General features: G+C 39.3%; 1 protein-coding gene across 1 annotated transcript in view; it reads left to right on the forward strand.

Annotated features, from left to right (window-relative positions):
• LOC125480969 (tetratricopeptide repeat protein 1-like) overlaps positions 1–10,870 on the forward strand; it is a 51,409-nt gene extending 40,539 nt beyond the window's left edge. The window contains exon 6 of the mRNA XM_048603944.1: positions 8,527–10,870. Within this exon, the coding sequence (XP_048459901.1) occupies positions 8,527–8,663 (137 nt within the window). The 3' untranslated portion in view covers positions 8,664–10,870. The remainder of the gene's footprint in view (positions 1–8,526) is intronic.
• The last annotated feature ends 8,130 nt before the right edge of the window (positions 10,871–19,000 follow it).

Here is a 19,000-nt window from a genome sequence, read left to right on the forward strand (position 1 = left end):
TTTATTTGATGGTTCGAATGGCCTGCTTCCACTCTTTAGGGTTTTTATGAATAACTGCACTGTCTTAGATATTAACGTTAGAATTAAAATTGCAATGAACACACTTACTTACTTTATAAACCAAACTCTTGACGCGTTTCCTTCTGCACCTATTTCGCCTACATCTCAAAAACACAAGTTAGGTACTAATCCAAATTTGGAAGGTTATCACTTGGTCTCATTACCATTTTAAAGATTTGTCAAAGAGCTGAGGTTTCTTGGGCTTTCTGCTTATTTCTAGCAAAGTTGGTCCTTCAAATCTTTGAGAGAAGGAAGAAAATTTGGTAATTTAGTAGTATAGGTACACTTTATTTGCCATTATTACAGCCATATAACGAGGAGTGAAATGACGCATCTCTCTTCACCTGCTTTGGTTGGCCCAAACAAATGTTGAAAATTATTTTCTAGCACATGGCTATACCTCTCTCTGATATAACATACAGTTATTGAATATTTATTGACTGCCATGAGACCTGGACTGTGCATCTGTGATACATAGATTCCATCAGCAATGCTTCTGCTGCAGCCCCTGAATTTATTGGGAGGACTATCAAAGGATGCTGTCCTTTTTGAACTCAGCTCCACAAGCTTTCAGGCAAAACTCATGCAAAGTCAACTACCGTAAAAGGTACAGAACCTGGAAAGTTAAAAGTCGTCTCCCCTCACCAGATCCTATTTTCACACCTCTCAAGTAACCAGTATTCTAGGCGAGGGCTTCCATCATCATATTTGAATGCCTGGGACTTTGGTGGCCTGAAATGATTTTAAAGAGGAAAATCACTGTCTTAAAAAGGCCTCAGCAATCATTTGACCACAGATTGGCTAGGTCATGAAACCAAAGTAAAGATAAACAGACATGGGTATCAGTTAGCTGAATTGGTTGAATAGCTGGTTTGACGTGACTGTTGAATGATGCCAGCAGTGTGGGTTTCATTCCCACACCAGCTGAGGTTACCACGAAGGACTATCCTCCTCAATCTCTTCCCCTCTCCTGAGGCATGGAGACCCTCAGGTTAAACCATCACCAGTTGCCTCTCCCTAATGAGGAGCCAATTAGTGTTTTCTTGAGTGAAGCAAAGAGCAATTTTGTTATCTGTTAACCCCAAGAAGAAAATTGTAGACATGAAGTCAAACGTATACACAGCTATCAAATTAAAAACTGATAATCTCCAGTACAGGGGTAAGATGGATGGAATATACTGTTTAAAGTTCTTAGGGTGTCCTTGAGATGTAAAGTATTAACATAAGGCCATTGTAGTTTAACTGACGTTTTGTATCTTGGAGGCAGCAAATATTTCATTTGTCCCTTTGAGTTCACTGTGATCTTAACTAATTCTGTTACCAGGCATTTTCCTTGAGAGGTCAAAAGATTGTTTTTTCTTATTCTGGTTAGAGTCAAAAGTCCTCTGCTGTGCCAAAAACATTTCCTTGAAATTCCAGCTTGTCTTGTACACTCTGTTTATGGGAGCTATGTTTCTTTTGTACTTGATAATTGTAAGTGAGGTTCCATCTTCAATATGTGAAAATTTGCATTAAAGTGTAAACCAAAATAGGAGAAGAAGGTTTCTTCACATCTGTCTGGGTTGACTGGGTGCAATGTGGACCCTTTTGATAATTATTCATTTTGCTTCACGCTGTCTTTATTTAAAGTAAGGTAAAGTCACAATAGTCTTACCAGACCAAAGAACTGTTCTCACAATAGAGAGCGATGACTGGTGGTGGTTTAATCCAAAGGTCACTGTGCCTCAGCTGAGGGGAGAAGTTGAGAAGGAGAGTTCTCCATGGCACCTTCAACCACTGTGAGAATGGAACCCATTCTGTTGGCTAACAGAGCTAACTGGTGCCTGCCTTTGTTTATCTTACTTTGGTCTCATGACTTGGCCAACCTGTGGTCAGATGATTGTTGAGGTCATTGTAAGACAGTGATTTTCCTCTTAAAAATATTTCCAGGCCACCAAAGTATTGATTTGATTTGAGTTTTTTGTTATCACGTACCTAAGTACAGTGAAAAGTTTTGTTTTGCAAACAGTACAGGCATTTCATAGGGCACTTAGAGCAAGGCACACAAGGTTACGGCTGCACGGGAGGTGCACGAAGCATGATCAACATTAATTTGATATTATATAGAATATTTATATAGAATGTTCTTTATTGTCCTGTATTAGAGAGGTTGATTCAGCAGTCTCATAACAGCAGGGAAAAAGCAGTTCTTGAAGTTGTTGGTGCGTGTTCAAGTTTCTGCATCTTCTGCCTGATGGAAGAGGTTGGAAGGGTATTACCAGGGTGGGAGGTGCCATTGATGATTTTGGCAGCCTTTTCGCAACAACGGTAAGTGTAAGTGGAGTCCGTGGTCGGGAGGCTGGCTTACGTGATGGTTTGGGCTGTGCACACAACCTTCTGTAGTTTCTCATGATCCTGGGCAGAGCAATTGCCGTACCAAGCCATTACGCACCCGCATAGAATGTTTTCTTTCGTTCATCTGTAAAAGTTGATGAGGGTCTTTATAGACATACCCTACATGGACAAAATAAGATGGTGGAAGTCCTTTCCTAGAATGCTGGCCACTTGAGAGGTATAAAAATAGGACCTGGTGGGGGGCAGACAATTTTTAACTTTCCAGATTCTGTCCCTTCTAATATAGTCAATTTTGCATGAGTTTTGCCTGAATGCTTGTGGAGCTGGGTTCAGAAAGGACAGCAGTCTTTGATGGTCCTCCCATTATGTCCAAGGGTTTCAGTGGAAACATTGCTGATGGAGTTTCTCTAAGTATCACTAATGCACAGTCCAGATCTCATGGTAGTCAACAGTATTGCAAAAACACAGTTGTGTAGACGAGGGCTATTATTAACTTGAAAAGGCTTGTTGTAGTTTGTAGAAGGCTGGATGGTACATCAATCCTGTACTGGATCTTTTTGTCAGTAGTGAACTTTTAAGAGAAATAGCTGCCATAAATGTTCAGCATATGTCTCCTTCATATGTAGAGGATGAAATATTTGGCTAACTGGGTGTGGATTGATATGAAATCATACGTAGATTGTGTCACTGAATTATTATTAACAACGTAATCCTTTTCTATCTGAATTGGCGCATTCAGAAGATTACTGGTTGATTTGATCTGGCATTTCCCTGGCAACTGGTGGCAGTAACACCGGAAACCTGGAGTTATTTGCCAAACTCCTAGAAAATTATGGGAAATGAATTGGAAAATTTATTACAAAACTTTAGAGAATGCAGTCTTATTTAATATAACATTTAACCATTGCACGTCCTTGACCGAAAATTGTATTGATGATAAATGATGTATTTTATCCATAAGTGCCATGCATGCTGTTGTGGCGCAGTGGTAGTGTCCTTGCCCCTGAACCGACTCAAGCCCCATCTGTTTCAGTTGTGTGAAATGCCTTCTCTGAACAGATTGATTAGAAAAATGGGTTAAATAAGAAGAAGATATATTGGATTCATCCGTAAGTACATTGGTTTGCTGTTTAAAACAAATCCATTTAACTGGAGGTGTCTTCTGCTAATTGGAATGTTGTTTTCAATAAAAATATTGCTTTACTGTTCTTTCTGAAATATATTCACTTTCCACGGATATTAAGAATAGAGTTTCTGTTGTTTCAGTTTTATGCACATAATATTGATGCAGATTTGTTGCACATTAAGGTGATATATGTTGTAGAGGATATGAAGAGGTGATCTCTTTTTAGAACAGCAAAAAAAAACTTTGGTTTTCAGGGTGTGAATACAGGACAGGAATGGTTTTAATCGTTTTGTTTAAGTTTATTCTGTACCAGTTTGGTTACTGAGGAGACACCCGAGAGATTTTCTGTAATGTTGGCTAAAATTTGTTGTTTTTTAAAAGTTATTTTGCTATTATGGAATTTTCTTTCCATAGAATCCCTACAGTGTGAAAAGAGGCCATTCAGCCCAACGAGTCCACACCGACTCTACGAAGAGTATCCAACCCAGATCCATCACCCTTCCCTATACCTGTAACCCTGCATTTTCTATGGCTAACTCACCTAACCTACATATCCTGGAACACTATGGGTAATTTAGCATGGCCAATCCACCTAACTTGTGCAAATTTGGACTGTAGAGGAAACCAGAGCACCAGCAGAAACCCTCGCAGACACTGGGAGAATGTGCAAACTCCACACAGTCGCCCGAGGGTGGAATTGAACCCAGGTCTCTGGTGCTGTGAGCCTGCAGTGCCAACCACTGAGCCGCCATGCCACCGTTTCGTTATGAGGACATATAATTTCAGCAAATGTGAACATTTAATTTGTACTTTCATAGTTTAAAAATATTGTACTGATTGAAGTGAGAAATGTCTGTACGTCCAAAAATTGGATAATTATTATACTGTGCAACAGTGTTCAAAAGAGAGAATGCCTTGAAGGGTCTGTTACAGAATCCAGTTGGTTGGAATTGGGAAACAATAAACGAGTTATTATGCAACTTGATGTATGTTATGTGCCCCCAGAGCAGTGTGAACTTGCACAAGGAGTAGATTTGCAAGGATATTACTGGCAAGTATAAGACCTGCAGAGTAGTGATAGTGGCAGACTTCAATCACTCAATACTAAGTGGAAGCATAGATTGTATTAAGGGCAAATGAGCAGACAAATTTCTGAAGTGTGTTCGGTAGACTTAATCAGTATGTTTTGAACCCAGTAGAGAAGGAGGTATTATTGCTAGCGCTAATCCTTGAGAAATGAAGCAAGTGAAAAATGTCACTGGGGGAGCATTTCTAGACTAGTGGTCATAGTATTGGGGCAGCATGGTGGCACAGTGGTTAGCATTGCAGCGTCACAGAGCCAGGGACCCAGGTTCAGTTCCAGCCTTGGGCGACTGTTTGTGTGGAGTTTGTACACCCGAAGGTGGATTAACAGTGGCCATGCTAAATTGCCCCTCCGTGTTCAGGGATGTGCAGCTAAGTGGGTTAACTATGGTGAATGTGGGATAACAGGGATGGCCAGAATTACTTTGTTGAAGAAAGAATTAGCTAGTATGAGGCAGCAGCAAATTAGGGATAAATGGATGATATCTAGGTTGAAAGATACAATGGAATAGAATAGAACAGCTTTTATTGTCAATGTACTCGATGAGTATAGTGAAAAGTTTATACATCGCCAATTACAGTGCCAGCTTAGATGCAAAATACCTAGGCGCATCCTCGTTAGTTAAGAGCTTTTAGACAATACAGAAATAAAATGTCCAACATTACAGAAGAGTTCAATATAGCAGAGTTCAATATAGCTTTCAGTCAGCACCGGGCCAGCGACACGTCACACTGGAGGCCGCTATAGGAGGCCAGAATGTTGCTGCGCCAGGCTGAGGTGCCAACACTCTGATGCTGCTGCAGGCCACCAGGAGGTTGCCATTCGCGGTGGCTCGGGATGGTCATTCTTTGCTGCAGGTCGTTGGAGGCTGGGAGTCGAAGGGAAAAAAGGAGAAGAAGGAAAAAGAGCACTAGGTGAAAGAACAAGAGAAGAGACGGAAGAAGACCAAGCAGAGTGGATGAGCTCTGGCTGGAGTGTCCTACTCCGCTGTCATCTTGCAACATGATAGCATGGATATAAAGTTGGTTCATCCATAGGATTGTGGTAAATGGTTGCTTTTCAGACTGGCCAAGAGTGTATTGGAATAGTCAAGCTCACTAAGTTAGATTGGGATGTCTGATCGGCGCAGATGGGATGGACCAAAGGGCCTGTTTCCATGCTGTATGACTCTGTGACTCTAATTCCAGAGGTGACAAAGGCATGTAGGAGGCTTTAGTGGTAGATGTTGAACCAACTAGCCTATTTTCTGTCCTGTATATCCAGTGTAATGTTATTTAATGAGCTGAGGTAGAGACAATCTCCAACAAAAGTCTGATTCGCCCTTTGACAGTTGTTAGAGGAATGTAGTTATTAAAGAATGAACAGTGTGGCAGTTCATTTCAGTATTTTTAAATATACATTATAAGTGATAACCTCATCGTAAGCATGCTGTAAAATAATTATCCCTCACCTTATGTCAATCAAGGTAATTTTGACCTAGCTCGCATTCTTTGACGGAAAAATTGTTTACATCATGCAAACTAACATATCTAGATTTTCGCTAAATCGTTACCATATTTTGAGGGCGCACATGATGTTTGAGTGCATTAATTAAATTGTGGCTATATTTCATCTTCCCAAATGATTTATAATTTAGAGAATAATAGAGATGTACATCACGGAAACAGACCTTTCCATCCAACTCGTCCATGCTGATCAGATATCCTAAATTAATCCAGTCCCATTTGCCAGCGTTTGGCCCTTATCCCTCCAAACCCTTCCTATTCATAAACCCATCCAAATACCTTTTAAATGTTGTAATTGTACCACTCCCGCAGCCATTCATTCCATTCACATACCACGCTCTGTGTGAAAAAGTTGCCCCTAGGGTACCTTTTTAAAACTTTTCACTTCAACCTATGCCCCCTTTATTTTGGGCTCCCCTACCCTGGGGACAGCCTTGACTATTCACCCTGTCCATGCCCCTCATGATTTTAGAAACTTTTAAAAGGTCACTTCTGCTCCAAAGAAAATTGTTCCAGCCTATACAGCCTCTCCCTATAGCTAAAATTGTCCAACACTGGCAACATCCTTGAGTATTTTCTGAACCCTTTCAAGGTTAACAACATCCTTCCTATGGCAAGGAGACCAGAATTGAACACAGCGTTCCAAAAGTGGCCTAACCAATGTGCTGTACAGCCAGAACATGACCTCTCAATTCCTATACTCAATGGACTGACCAATGAAGGCAAGTTTACCAAATGCTTTCTTCACTACCCTGTCCATCTGCAACTCCACTTTCAAGGAACTATGAACCTGCACTCCAAGTTCCCTTTGTTCAGTAACACTCCCCAAGACCCTACCATTAAGTATGCAAGTCCTACCCTGATTTGCCATACTAAAATGTAATTCACCCCTTAGTTTTGAGGGTTTCTGTAGGCAAGGTAAGAGATTTAGTTAATCAAGGGATGTAAGTAACTTCCTGGGGTAAGTGATTTTTTTTCAGTCAATAAATATGTTACAACATTAAATTCTCAGTAGCAGTCACAATGGATAGAATTCTTTTAAGACAATAATGTCTTTCAATAAATGTTATTTTACAATTTTAACATTTAAATACGTCATTCATAATTCTGTTGTAAGACTGTGCTTTGATGAATGTGCACAAAATAATTGGTGACAGTGCAGAAGACTAAGTTTGAACCAGATTTCTTTTCGAACAATTCACTTGGAAATTTGGATTCCATCATTAATGACACTGTATGTTCTGACTAGCATCGTCCATCTGTTTTGTTTTCTGCCAATCACATGGTTGTGTCACGATTGCTAGTATTCTCCACCCCCCACCAAGCTTCCTTCTCAGACTGACTACTTGTATATATTGCCTTGCACTTTGATACAGTTTTCCCCTCTGCATCTGATCCCAGGCCATGCATCCAGCCTCATAGCCCTATTGGTAGGATTTTACAGACTACTTCAGTAATTTTGAGATCACTTCAATATCTGCACCATGAAATTGATTTGCAGCTGTTTGACCACAGTTTGTAATCTGGCCAGCAGAGAACAATAATATTACAACTCTAATTGAAGACAACTAAATTCAATAAATAAAGTAAAATAGTTTATTTGTATGTGGATTTTCTCCTACCCAGCTAGCTAAGGCGCATTTCCAAAATAGTGAATTATATCTTTGCTGTTGTGCTGGAGAGAAACCATTATACTTTAGGACCATATCCAACTAAGGAGTCAACTCTGAGCACATTGGCGAGAAAAATTATCAGGAGAAAGGATCAGGTGGGATTGGTGGTGGTGGCTTAGGTGATCAAGAGTCAGAGGACAAAGGAGAATAAAATCATTGATCTCTGAATTAGTTTTGTTCAACCATTTTCTTCCTCCTCTCCACTCCCTTCTAGTTGTCTCTGCTCTTATTGCCACATTTTAATTTGTTATGTTATCTCTTGTTTGGATTTCATCTTTTACTTTAATGTCAATATAATTTGCTTCTATGCATATTGCTTTTGCTGAATCCTTACTCCTGCAAAAGATGCTGAAAAGTCGATGCAATTTCATAAACAATGCTATTTATCTAACATAATGCTTTTACTTGCAAAATCTTTGATATTGTGATCTTTTTCTTGCTCGTCTCCCCTTAAAACTGTGGTTTGAAATGAAGAAAATTGATTGACATGTAATGTCCCGTTTACAGAAAATGCCGACTGCGTCACCTTTTGTTCATAATGTACTTGTAGACTGTTTGCTGCAATATAATTTTGCATTTGGGCTATTTAACATACTGAATTTAGATGTTTTGATTAAGGGTTTGTATGTTTCCCAGAAAGACTTGTCACTGATCTTGTACTTTTTTTTAAGTTGTCCATATCTGAGTCCTTTGATGTTACCTTGAGATATTGCCCTACCGTTTATTTTCTGTTTTTTATTGTAGGCAAGCTGAAAGATCTTGGCAACATGGTTCTGCGACCCTTTGGCCTGTCCACTGAAAACTTCCTGTTAAACAAGGATCCCAACTCTGGCTCGTACTCTATCAACTTTGTGCAGAATCCAAATAACAATAATAGATAATGCTTAATTTGGAAAACGGCTCAGTGCAAGGATATGCTGTAAAAAAAGTTATATAAAAGTATTGCTTTTCTAGGCATACAAGAAACTGATCTGTTCCAATTTTTGCTATAAAATAGCAAGCATTTGTTTACAATTAGAATCTGCACAGGTTTCAAGACACTCTGTTTGAGCTGCTTGATGAAAGTAAAAGCCAGCAGTGAAACCATAAGTTTTATTTTGTCATTACATCTGGATAAGTGTTAGCCTAAGTGTGACATAGTGTTAATGAGCAAAAACAATTCATCAGTTAAGTTGCCATGTTACCACTAGGTAAATTTTTTGTTTGCCATGGACATTTAAAATTTGCAAACTGCTGAAGCTTGATGTTTAGCTTAATACTGTTGATCATGCTGAATATATTAATATTGCCCATTGCCTTACTTTCTGTAGATTTAAGAAATTGTTTGAATATGATTCAGCATGATTCAGAGAACTTCCTGGAAATAAAAATATCAAAATTGTGGATTTTTTTCCCCATGAATCCAGTATTGTTTCAATATGCATTTGGAATTAACTTGGAGCAGTTGGTCTTGACATAACTTCATGAAGCTTAACCATCGAGATGGATTTTAAAGAGCATTTGTTTTTCATATTCATAATGCAGAAACTGGCTTTTCCACTGAGCAGATCCATGCTGGCATTTATTATCCTCTGGTCTCTTCCCACCCATTCTAACTTAATCACCTCAAACAAAACCTTCTGTTGTATTTTCCCTCACTTGTTTATCTAGCTGCCCCTTAACTGTATCTCCACTATCTTCCTGAGCAGCACTTGAGGTAATGAGTTCAACGTTCCAAGAACTCCATGAGGCAATAATTTCAGTGCGGACTTCCGAAGAAACTTATGATTGGCTATTTTATATTTCTGACTCCTGGTCTCATCTGCACCAACGCCGCTATCTCCTCAGCCCCAACATATATACACACATGCACGCGCGCGCACACATATTCTGACCTCAGTCATGAGCCTACTATGCAGTACCTTATTAATTAAGAACTTCTTGAGATCCATGTATATTATGTCTGTTACATTACCTATATCTATTTTAATTCATAAATATTCATTCACTTTTATGAAACAAAACTTCTAATTTTGGAATCTGTACTTTATATTCTTTTGGTGTTTATGTTTCTACATGTTTTGCTATTTGAATAAGGATTCCTTTATCTTTCACACCACTAATGTTAAATGAGTTAACTTTGAGCCTGTTCTATCTCCCCATGTTTACAAACAACTGTCTGCCAGTTCTGTGACTCTGTTCCTTTCTTATAAGTAATTAGTTCTGAATGTTCCCTATTCTCATTGGCATTTATTTGGACATGATTAGCTAAAATTTATCTCCTTCTAAGAGTATTCTGCTTGTGACTGAGAGTATGAATGTTCAAATCTGTTGCATTCTGGAAAAAACTGAAAGATTCCATTAAACTAAACTTTGTTAGAACTTGTGACAGGCCAGAGGAATGAAAGTCCTTCATTTGTTCAGAAACGTAGTCATTGTTCATCCTCAGTTTCTACAAGCATTAAGGGTGCTCACTGTCATCTAGATTGGGATATGGGTGCTTTTCCTGTTTAAGTAATTGTGTGTTGAACTCTGGTAATCTGCTAAGTAGTATGAGTTCAAGCTCCGCAATCCATTTCCGTTTCCTGCCTCTCAGCAGTTTGTTGTATTCCTTTACCAAGGGGGAGAAGAAATTGCCTTTCCCGTTTCTCTTTTTTGTAAAGGTTTAGTCCTCTGTGATTTCTGTTATTGGAAAAAAAGTAGTTGCAGTGTTTGAATTGCAAGAAAGTCACATTATTTATATTTTTACTTGCAATGTTTGTTTATGCTGTTTGCATCTGCATTAATTTGAGGCTTCCTTCAGTTGATTTGATTTCCATTCAAGTCTACTATGTAACCTCGGGTACAATACTGGTTCACATAGACCTCTGATCCTTTCCAGCAATTGACTATTGATCTGTCTCATGTCTGTCATCAGGCACTGTTGCATAATGCTGTAATGTGTGAAAAAGAAATGTTCGGTGCAAGCCTAGATCCATCATGTATTGTTCGCTCATATTGGCAAGGTGCTATCAGAGACTAGTGTTCTCCTACAAAACAAAGTGAAAACAGAAATTGTTGTGATATGTAAAAACTGGGGAAGAAATAAAATACCCCACTTAAAGTTTTAGAGATTGCTTTTATGTTTTTGTTAAAGTAGCACAGCCTTGTTTCTTGTTAACTGGAATCATAGAATCCCTACAATGTGGAAGCAGGTTATTAGGCCCATCAAGTCCACACCAACCCTCCAAATAGCATCCCACCCAGACCCACCTCCCTACCCAATCCCTGTTACCCTACATTTCCCGTGGCTAATCTACCTAGCCCGCACATCCCTGGGCACTATGGGCAATTTTACATGGCGGATCCACCTAACCTGCACATCTTAGAACTATGGGAAGAAATCCACACAGACATGAGGAGAATGTGCAAACTACACACAGGCAGTTGCCCAAGGGTGGTATCGAACCTGGATCCCTGCTGCTGTCAGACAGCAGTGCTAACCACTGAGCCACTATGCTGCTCTCAAAGTGATTATAAAATATGAGAAATGCATTAATCATGTGATGTATTCAAAGTAGTTACGTTTCAAAGCCGCCTTCTCTTTTAAGACTGTTTTGAAGAGAGAGCTTACCTTTCATCATTTTTAATTGCTTGTGTTTTAATACAAATTTGCTTTTAAATGGCTGTCGAAGTTGCCTGGCATTAGTGCATCTTTGGAATCATGTAGAAGTAAGGCTAGCAGTTGGCATGAAGCTATTAATAACATTAAGCAAATCCAGTACTACTTAGTAATTTCTGGCCCAAGACCAGTGAAGCAGTTGTGTATTACTTTTATCCTAAAATGTGTTTGAAGTCAACAAGGACCCAGGGCCGTTTTGGAAGTATTTAAGCAAGGTCTGTCTTTCTGAAGGTTTTTAGAATGTTATTTTATCCAGAATAAAAGTTTTATTGATTTCTGCTGTTATAAGAATGTTGCTTTAATTCTAGCTAATAATGTAATATTGTATCCATTCAAAACTAAGGTGCTCTCAACAGCAGCCTTGGTAGGAAGATGGCAATGATTGTACATCATTCATGAAGAAAGGTTATATTACCTTTTGATCCTTCAAACAGCTACAACAACCTGCATATATATACTGGCCTGCCACATAGCAAAATATCTTTGGGTGCTTCATGGGTGTTATTGAATGAAGTTTGACACGGAGCCACATAAGGATGTCGGAACAGATACCAAAAGCTTGGCCAAAAAAGGTAACTTTTAAGGAACATCCTGAGGGAGGAGAAAGAGGTAGAAAGTTGGGCTGTCTTAAGGGAATTCCAGAGCTTTGACGCTAGGCAATATGGGACACAGCTGCTGCTGGTGGAACCTGACACGATTTTGGATGATATTGCTGAAGGGCAGAAAGCAGATGAGACTCTAGAGGTAGCAGTCCAGAAGCGAGAAAGGAACCCATTGCAGCTATTTCGTTAAATGGATGAAAATGGAACTGAGTGAGGACACTTGCATCCAGCTGGATGATGGGAAAGAGTTGTAGGAAGTGGCTGGCACAGTCAACAGTTGAAGGTTGCGAACATTAAGGACGGTTTACCATGTTCACAGATACAGAAGTATCATTTATGACTTTTGTAGGATTTTATTTACGACTTTGGTGGGAAGAATAATGACTAAAGTTGGGAGGCAATGCCATGTTCAAGCACTTGGAGAGGAAGAGAGAGATGGGTCAGTACCTTGCACGGAGCAGGAGCGGTTCAACCAGGCTTATGTTTTCAGAAAAATTATGGTTGCAAATTTGAAAGAAAAGTGGACCATACTAGGAGAAAATGCTATGGTCCTTGTTTTAATTTGTATTTGTTTTCAAATTTAACTGTGAATCAGCAGTTATTCTGAAAGGTTGAACATTCTCACAATAAAAATGCTGATACGTCTGTCTCTAGGTTGGTAGTTAATCTGCATGGGAAACAATTTAGCCTTTCTTACATTCTAAATGTCTTCAGACAAAATATATTTTTGATTTCTGTCGTGGAATAAAGAGAATTCAAAGTAACAAAATAACCGAACCAGTTTTTGTCAAAACTTTCCAAACAGTTGTTTTTGTTTTTATTCACCCCTTTTGTTGGTGCACAGTAATTCATTTAAACTATTTTTCTCTCAAGACGTATGACTTGCCTTTCAATAAATGAAAAACAAACTAACTGTGCTACAAATTCAAAATCATAATTAACTATGCTAAGTGCGTGAGATATGGATACTTTTTAAAGCTGTTTCTCTAGTTAAATAGTATGTATTGGTGATATCAGAAGAAACTGATTTAACATTATTGAGCTCAGTTTTTTAAAACACAGGAAATTTGCAAGTAATTTTTTAAAATGCTAGATTAATTCAAAATAAGTTTTTGTTCAAGCTATTAATCTAAAATAACAACAGTTTCCCCACAAAGCAAGAGGAATATCAAGCAGAAACCAAGAAACTAGAAGAAACTGACGTAGGAACTGCAATGGATGCAGACAGCCAAGTAGGTACACTCACGCATGTTATAATATTGACCTTTGTTCCTCCCTTTTTTCAGAGGAATACTCAAGTTTTCTGAAGATGTTTTACAATTTTGTCACTTCATGAAAGAACGCATTGCCACATTTAGGGCGGCGCATTGGCTTAGTGGTTAGCATTGCTGCCTCACAGTACTGGGGACCCAGGTTCAATTCCACTCTCGGGCGACTGTCTGCATGGAGTTTGCATTTTCTCCCCGTGTCGAGGTGGACTTCTTCCAGGTGCTGTAGTTTCCTGCAAAGATGTGCAAGTTAGGTGGATTGGCCATGCTAAATTACCCCTTACTGTCCAGGGATGTGTAGGTTAGGTGTGTTAACCATGGGAAATGCAGGGTTACAGGGATAGGGTAGGAGGATAGGTCTGGTTGGGATGATCTTCAAAGGGTCAGTGTGGACTCATTGGGCCAAATGGCCTGTATCCACACTGTAGGGATTATGGTTCTTTTGAGATTTTTGTTTAAATCATTCGTGGCATATAAATGTGCCTAAGCAAAACCAGCATTTATTGTCCATCCTAATTGCTCCTGATGTATTGTTAGGGAGTCACTGTTTTTGACACTGCTATCATTCCAGACATTAGTACACCCACAGAGCTGTTATAGACTGAGTTCTAGGATTTTGTCCCAGCAACAGTGAAGAAACAAAAATACAGTTCCAAGTCAAAATGTTGTATGATTTGGGGAGGAACTTGTAGGTGGTGAGATTCCCATTCTTCTGCTCTTCTAGGTGCTAATGGTCACAGGTTTGGAAGCTGCTGTTGAAGGAACCTTGGAAATTCCTTCAGTGCATTTGTAGATGGTGCACACTTGTTGCTTGGTGCGTGGGGGGAGTGAATGTTTAAGGTGACAGTGGGTTGCTGATATAGTTGCTGCCTAAGAGTCATTGAGGTCTACAGCATAGAAAATGGCCTTTCAGTCCATTGAATCTGTACCAGTCTAAAATGTCCATTGAATATTTTAATCCCAGATCTAATCCCTTATTCTGGTTGTTGTGAACCATAAGGTAGTGCCCTTGTAAGAAATAAGGGAGTGGAACAGCATAAGTTTAGAATGATCTGTGTCTCCGTAGATTACAAGTTTGTAGGCTTCAACTGTTCTTTATATGTAAAGTTTATGCTCTGATGTGTAATGAGGTAGACTTGATTATAGAGCTTATAGCAAAGGAACTCCTAGGGTCAGTGACCATAATATAGAATTCACCTTGCAGTTTGGGAGGGAGGAACTGGCCAGAGTTGATTAGAAGGGGAGGCTATTGGGGAAGACAGTGGAGCAGCAACGGCATCAGTGTCTAGGGGTAATTTGTGAGACACAGCAGAAATTCATTCCAGGCAAGAAGAATATACAAAAGGGAGGATGAGGAAAACAGTTGACGAGGGAAGTCAGGGACAGTATAAAACCAAAAGAAAAAACATTAAAAGTATTGAAGATTAGTGGGAAGCCTTTAAAAACCAGCAAGGGATAACTTTTTTAAAAAAAAAACAATAAGGGGGGCAAGATGAAATGTAAGGGTAAGCTAGCTTGTAATGTAAAAGAAAATTGCAGGAACCATGAAAGGTAAGAGAGGCTATTGGATTGCTACAGAATGGACTGGAGAAGTAGTAATAGGGAACAAAGAAATGGCAGAGGACTGAATAGGTACTTTGCATCAGTTTTCACAGTGGAAGACACTGCAGCATACCAGAATTTTAAGAGACCCAAGAGTAGAGGTGAGTGTAGTGGCTCTCAGTATGGAGAAGGTGCTGGGGAATCTGAAAGATCTGAAGGGGATAAATCACCCAGACCAGATGGGCCACACACAGAGTTCTGAAGGAGATAGCTGCAGAAATTGTAGAGACGTCGCTGGTGATCTTTCAGGAATCACTGGAGTCAGGGAGAATTCCAGAGGACTGGAAAATGGCAAATGTAACATTCCTGTGTAAGAAAGGAGGGAGGCAAAAGACAGGAAACTATAGGTGGGTTAGTCTGACCTCGGTCATTGGTAAGATTTTAGACTCCATTATTTAGAATAAGATTGTGAAGTACTTCAAAGTGTGTGGCCAAATAGAGTGGAGTCAGCAAGGCTTCATCAAGGGGAGGTCATGCCTGATAATCTGTTAGCATTCCTTCAGGAAGTACCAAGCAGGTTAGACAAAGGAGAGCCAGTGGATGTCATTTATTTGGATTTCCAGAAGCAATATGACAAGATCCCGTAAACAAGGCTGTTAAATAAAAGCCCATGGTGATAACGGCAAGGTACTGGCATAGATAGAGAATTGGCTGACTGGCAAGAGGCTGAGAGTAGAGATAAAGTGGTCTTGTTCAGGATCGTAGCCAGTGACTAGTGCAGTTCTGCAGAGGTAGTGTTGAGACCACAACTATTCCTGTTGTACGTTAACAATCTGGATGAAGGAACTGAGGGCACTGTTGCTAAGTTTGCAGATGACACAAAGATAGGTGGAGGGACAGGTAGTGTTGAGGAAGCTGGGAGGCAGCAGAAGGACTTGGACAGGATAGAAGAACAGAGATGTAGACTGTGTTCTAAACGGGAAAGGGCTTTGGAAATCTGAAGCAAAGAAGGGACTTTGGAGTCCTAGTTCAAGATTCTTTTAAAGTTAACATTGCAGGTTCACTTGACAGGAAAGCAAATGTAATGTTAGCATTTATTTTGAGAGGGTCAGAACACGAGCAGAGATGTACTTCTGTGGCTGTACAAGGCACTAGTCAGACCACATTTAAAATATTTGGAGCAGTTTTGCACTCTGTTTCTAAGGAATCATGTGCTGGTGTTGGAGGGGGTCCAGAGGAGGTTTACAAGAATGAACCTGGGGATGAAGGGCTTGCCATGTGGAGCAGTTGAGCAGTCAATGTCTGTAATCAGTGGAATTTAGAAGGATAAGGGTGGAGATCTGATTGAAACTTACAGAATAATGAGGGGCCTGGTTAGAGTGGCCATAGAGAATATGTTTCCATTAGTAAGGGAGACTAGGACCTGAGGACACAATCTCAGTGAAGGGACAACCCTTTAGAACTGAGATGAGGAATTTCTTCAGCCAGAGTGTGGTTCATGTGTGAAACTCATTGCTTCAGAAAGCTGTGGAGACCAAATCATTGAGTGAATTTAAGAAACTGGTAGGTTCTTGTTCAGTAAGGCAATCAAGGATTATGGGGAGAAAGCAGGGGAATGGGATTGAGAAACATATCAGACATGATCAAATGGTGGAGGAGACCTGATGGACCGAATGGCCTAATTCTGTCCCTTTATGTTATATCTTTTAGTGTTTAAGGAGTATTAAACAAGATTCTTAACCTGTTTCTGCATTCTAACTTTGTGGGATCTAAATGTGTCTTGTGTCATTTTAACTTTTTCCAAAATTAGGAACCGTCTGTGTCACTAATTGATTTCCAGACAGAATCTGTACAATGTCTGTTCTAAATGGTATATATCATATTGTCGTTCTTTGCTTCATGCTTGTACTTGTGGTTCAAAAACCTAACCCGGTTTGTCAATTGCGGCAGCCCTTGGTTATTGGCAATTTCTCTGAAAAGTGATTTTCTAACATTCTCCTCTGCTCACAGTAATTTCCTAAATGCTTTTATATTTATAAACTTGAGTTCCAGGCTTACATTTCTCTGATTCTTGCTGGTCTTTTATGGTGATCCTCTAAATAATCTTAACATTTAAAGAAATGAGCTGGATTCTGTATATTAATTAAGTACAACATGGCATTTATTTCTGGTGGTGGTTTTCTGTCTCTTGATTTCCTTTGACTAACACACCTTGGTTCATTTGCTGTGATTGTAGTCACAATTTCTGCTCAAGTATACTTACCTAATTCCATGTACACTGCATTCTAAATCAGCTTTTCAGCAACAGTTTATTTCAACTGTTTTCTTTTGCATACTATTTGTAAATGCATTATTATATTAACAGATATTTTTCTTAGATGGATATAATTTGTCAAACTAGAATCTAGTGAGTTCAAGAACATTGAAATGACTGATCATAGGGCCATTCATCATAGAATCAACTCCATTTTGTTCCATTCTTCTTATGGACATGGGAGTAAGGCAGATTGAACTTGTCTATTCTCACTTCTGTCTGTAAGGTGTATGTTTTTATATTTGTGAAGTCATTTTAAAACTGACCTCTGCGTGAACAGTTTGAATAAATAATATTTTTGACTTTCAATCCAAGGTGGTCTTCGCACCTTTTAACTTGCACACAAACATGTACATGCATTAGAAGCAGGAAAGACAAGCTTTTTAACCATAAATATTAAAATAAAGAATTTAGATTTTAACATTCATTATTGTCGTTAATCTTCCTGTACTAAATACTATGATCCCAGCTGATGTTGTTACTAGACAAGTTAGATCCCAGACTGAAATGTGGCTTCATAGAGTGATAGAGATGTGCAGCACGGACACAGACCCTTCGGTCCAACTTGTTTATGCCGACCAGATATTCTATATTAATTTAGTCCCATTTGCCAGCATTTGGCCCGTGTCCCTCTAAACCCTTCCTTTTTGCATACCCATCCAGGTGCATGTTGTAATTGTACCAGCTTCCACCATTTCCTCTGGCAGCTCATTCCATACCGGCACCACCCTCTTCATGAAAAAGTTGCCCCTTAGGTCCCTTTTAAATCTTTCCCCTCTTACCTTAAACCTATGCCCTTTAGTTTGTGATCTGGGATCCAGTCTGTGCGACTATGATCCACTGAATGTATATGTGATCTAGAATCCAGTCTCTGTGACTATGTTCCACTGCGTGAATCAATAAAACCAAAGCTTTTATTGCACAAAGAAGAAGTTATTTACAATGTTTTCTACATTAAATGCAGTTTGAAAGATTTCAAAACACGTGACAAAACAAAATCTCATCAATCCCAACACCATTAATTTACACTTAAATGCTAGAGAGAATGTTCCCTTTTCTAGTGCATTTATAAGTTTGAGTGAACTGTTTCTTTCAATTTCCAGTCTTAAAAATTTCATAGCCTTTTTTTAATTATTCACACAATTACATGTAAGTTTTCTTAACTTCAAATCATCCATTCAGCATGGGAAATCGATTTAGGCACTTACTTTGACTTTGCAGAGTAATACATCTCCCTCTCCTGCTACATATCCAAGGTAAACACCATGGCCTTAGCAACTTTGTTTTTCATCAAGTTTACTGCAAGGTTTGCCACTGGATCGGTGCCTCCAGGTGGTCAAAGTGATAACTCCAGATATTGCTGATATATGAGCCATCTTGAATGACAAAGCTGAGAATTCTCTCCCTCTGGGTTAAAGGGAACTTGCCAGTAGACCCATCTGGATTGTATAGTCCTTAATGTATGAGATTACATGGGATCTAGTCATTGCATTTGCTTTCTATAATGTAGATCTGTTTTGATCCATTTGGCTTCAGGAGCAATACTGAAGGGAAGCTTCAGCTCTTCTGGCTGAGTTGTCTAGTCGTCTAGGGTATGGAGGATTTTCTGCCTGACACGGGCCAACACGTTAGGCTCAGCCATAATAATCTTATTTGGATAAACCAGTGAAAGGTCATAAGAACAGATAACATGGTAGATTCTGGGAGGGGAGAAAAGGTCTGGATTATCCAAATAATTCGTCAGCTGCTTACTGATCAAACAGTAAGACACTGGCTCAGATTTTGCAGTCAGCAATGAAGTGGAAACGCATATCTGCTGATTATATTTAACATCACATTTTTATTTTTTAGA

This window comes from Rhincodon typus, chromosome 12 (assembly GCF_021869965.1).
Source record: "Rhincodon typus isolate 14 chromosome 12, sRhiTyp1.1, whole genome shotgun sequence".
Classification (NCBI taxonomy): domain Eukaryota; kingdom Metazoa; phylum Chordata; class Chondrichthyes; order Orectolobiformes; family Rhincodontidae; genus Rhincodon; species Rhincodon typus.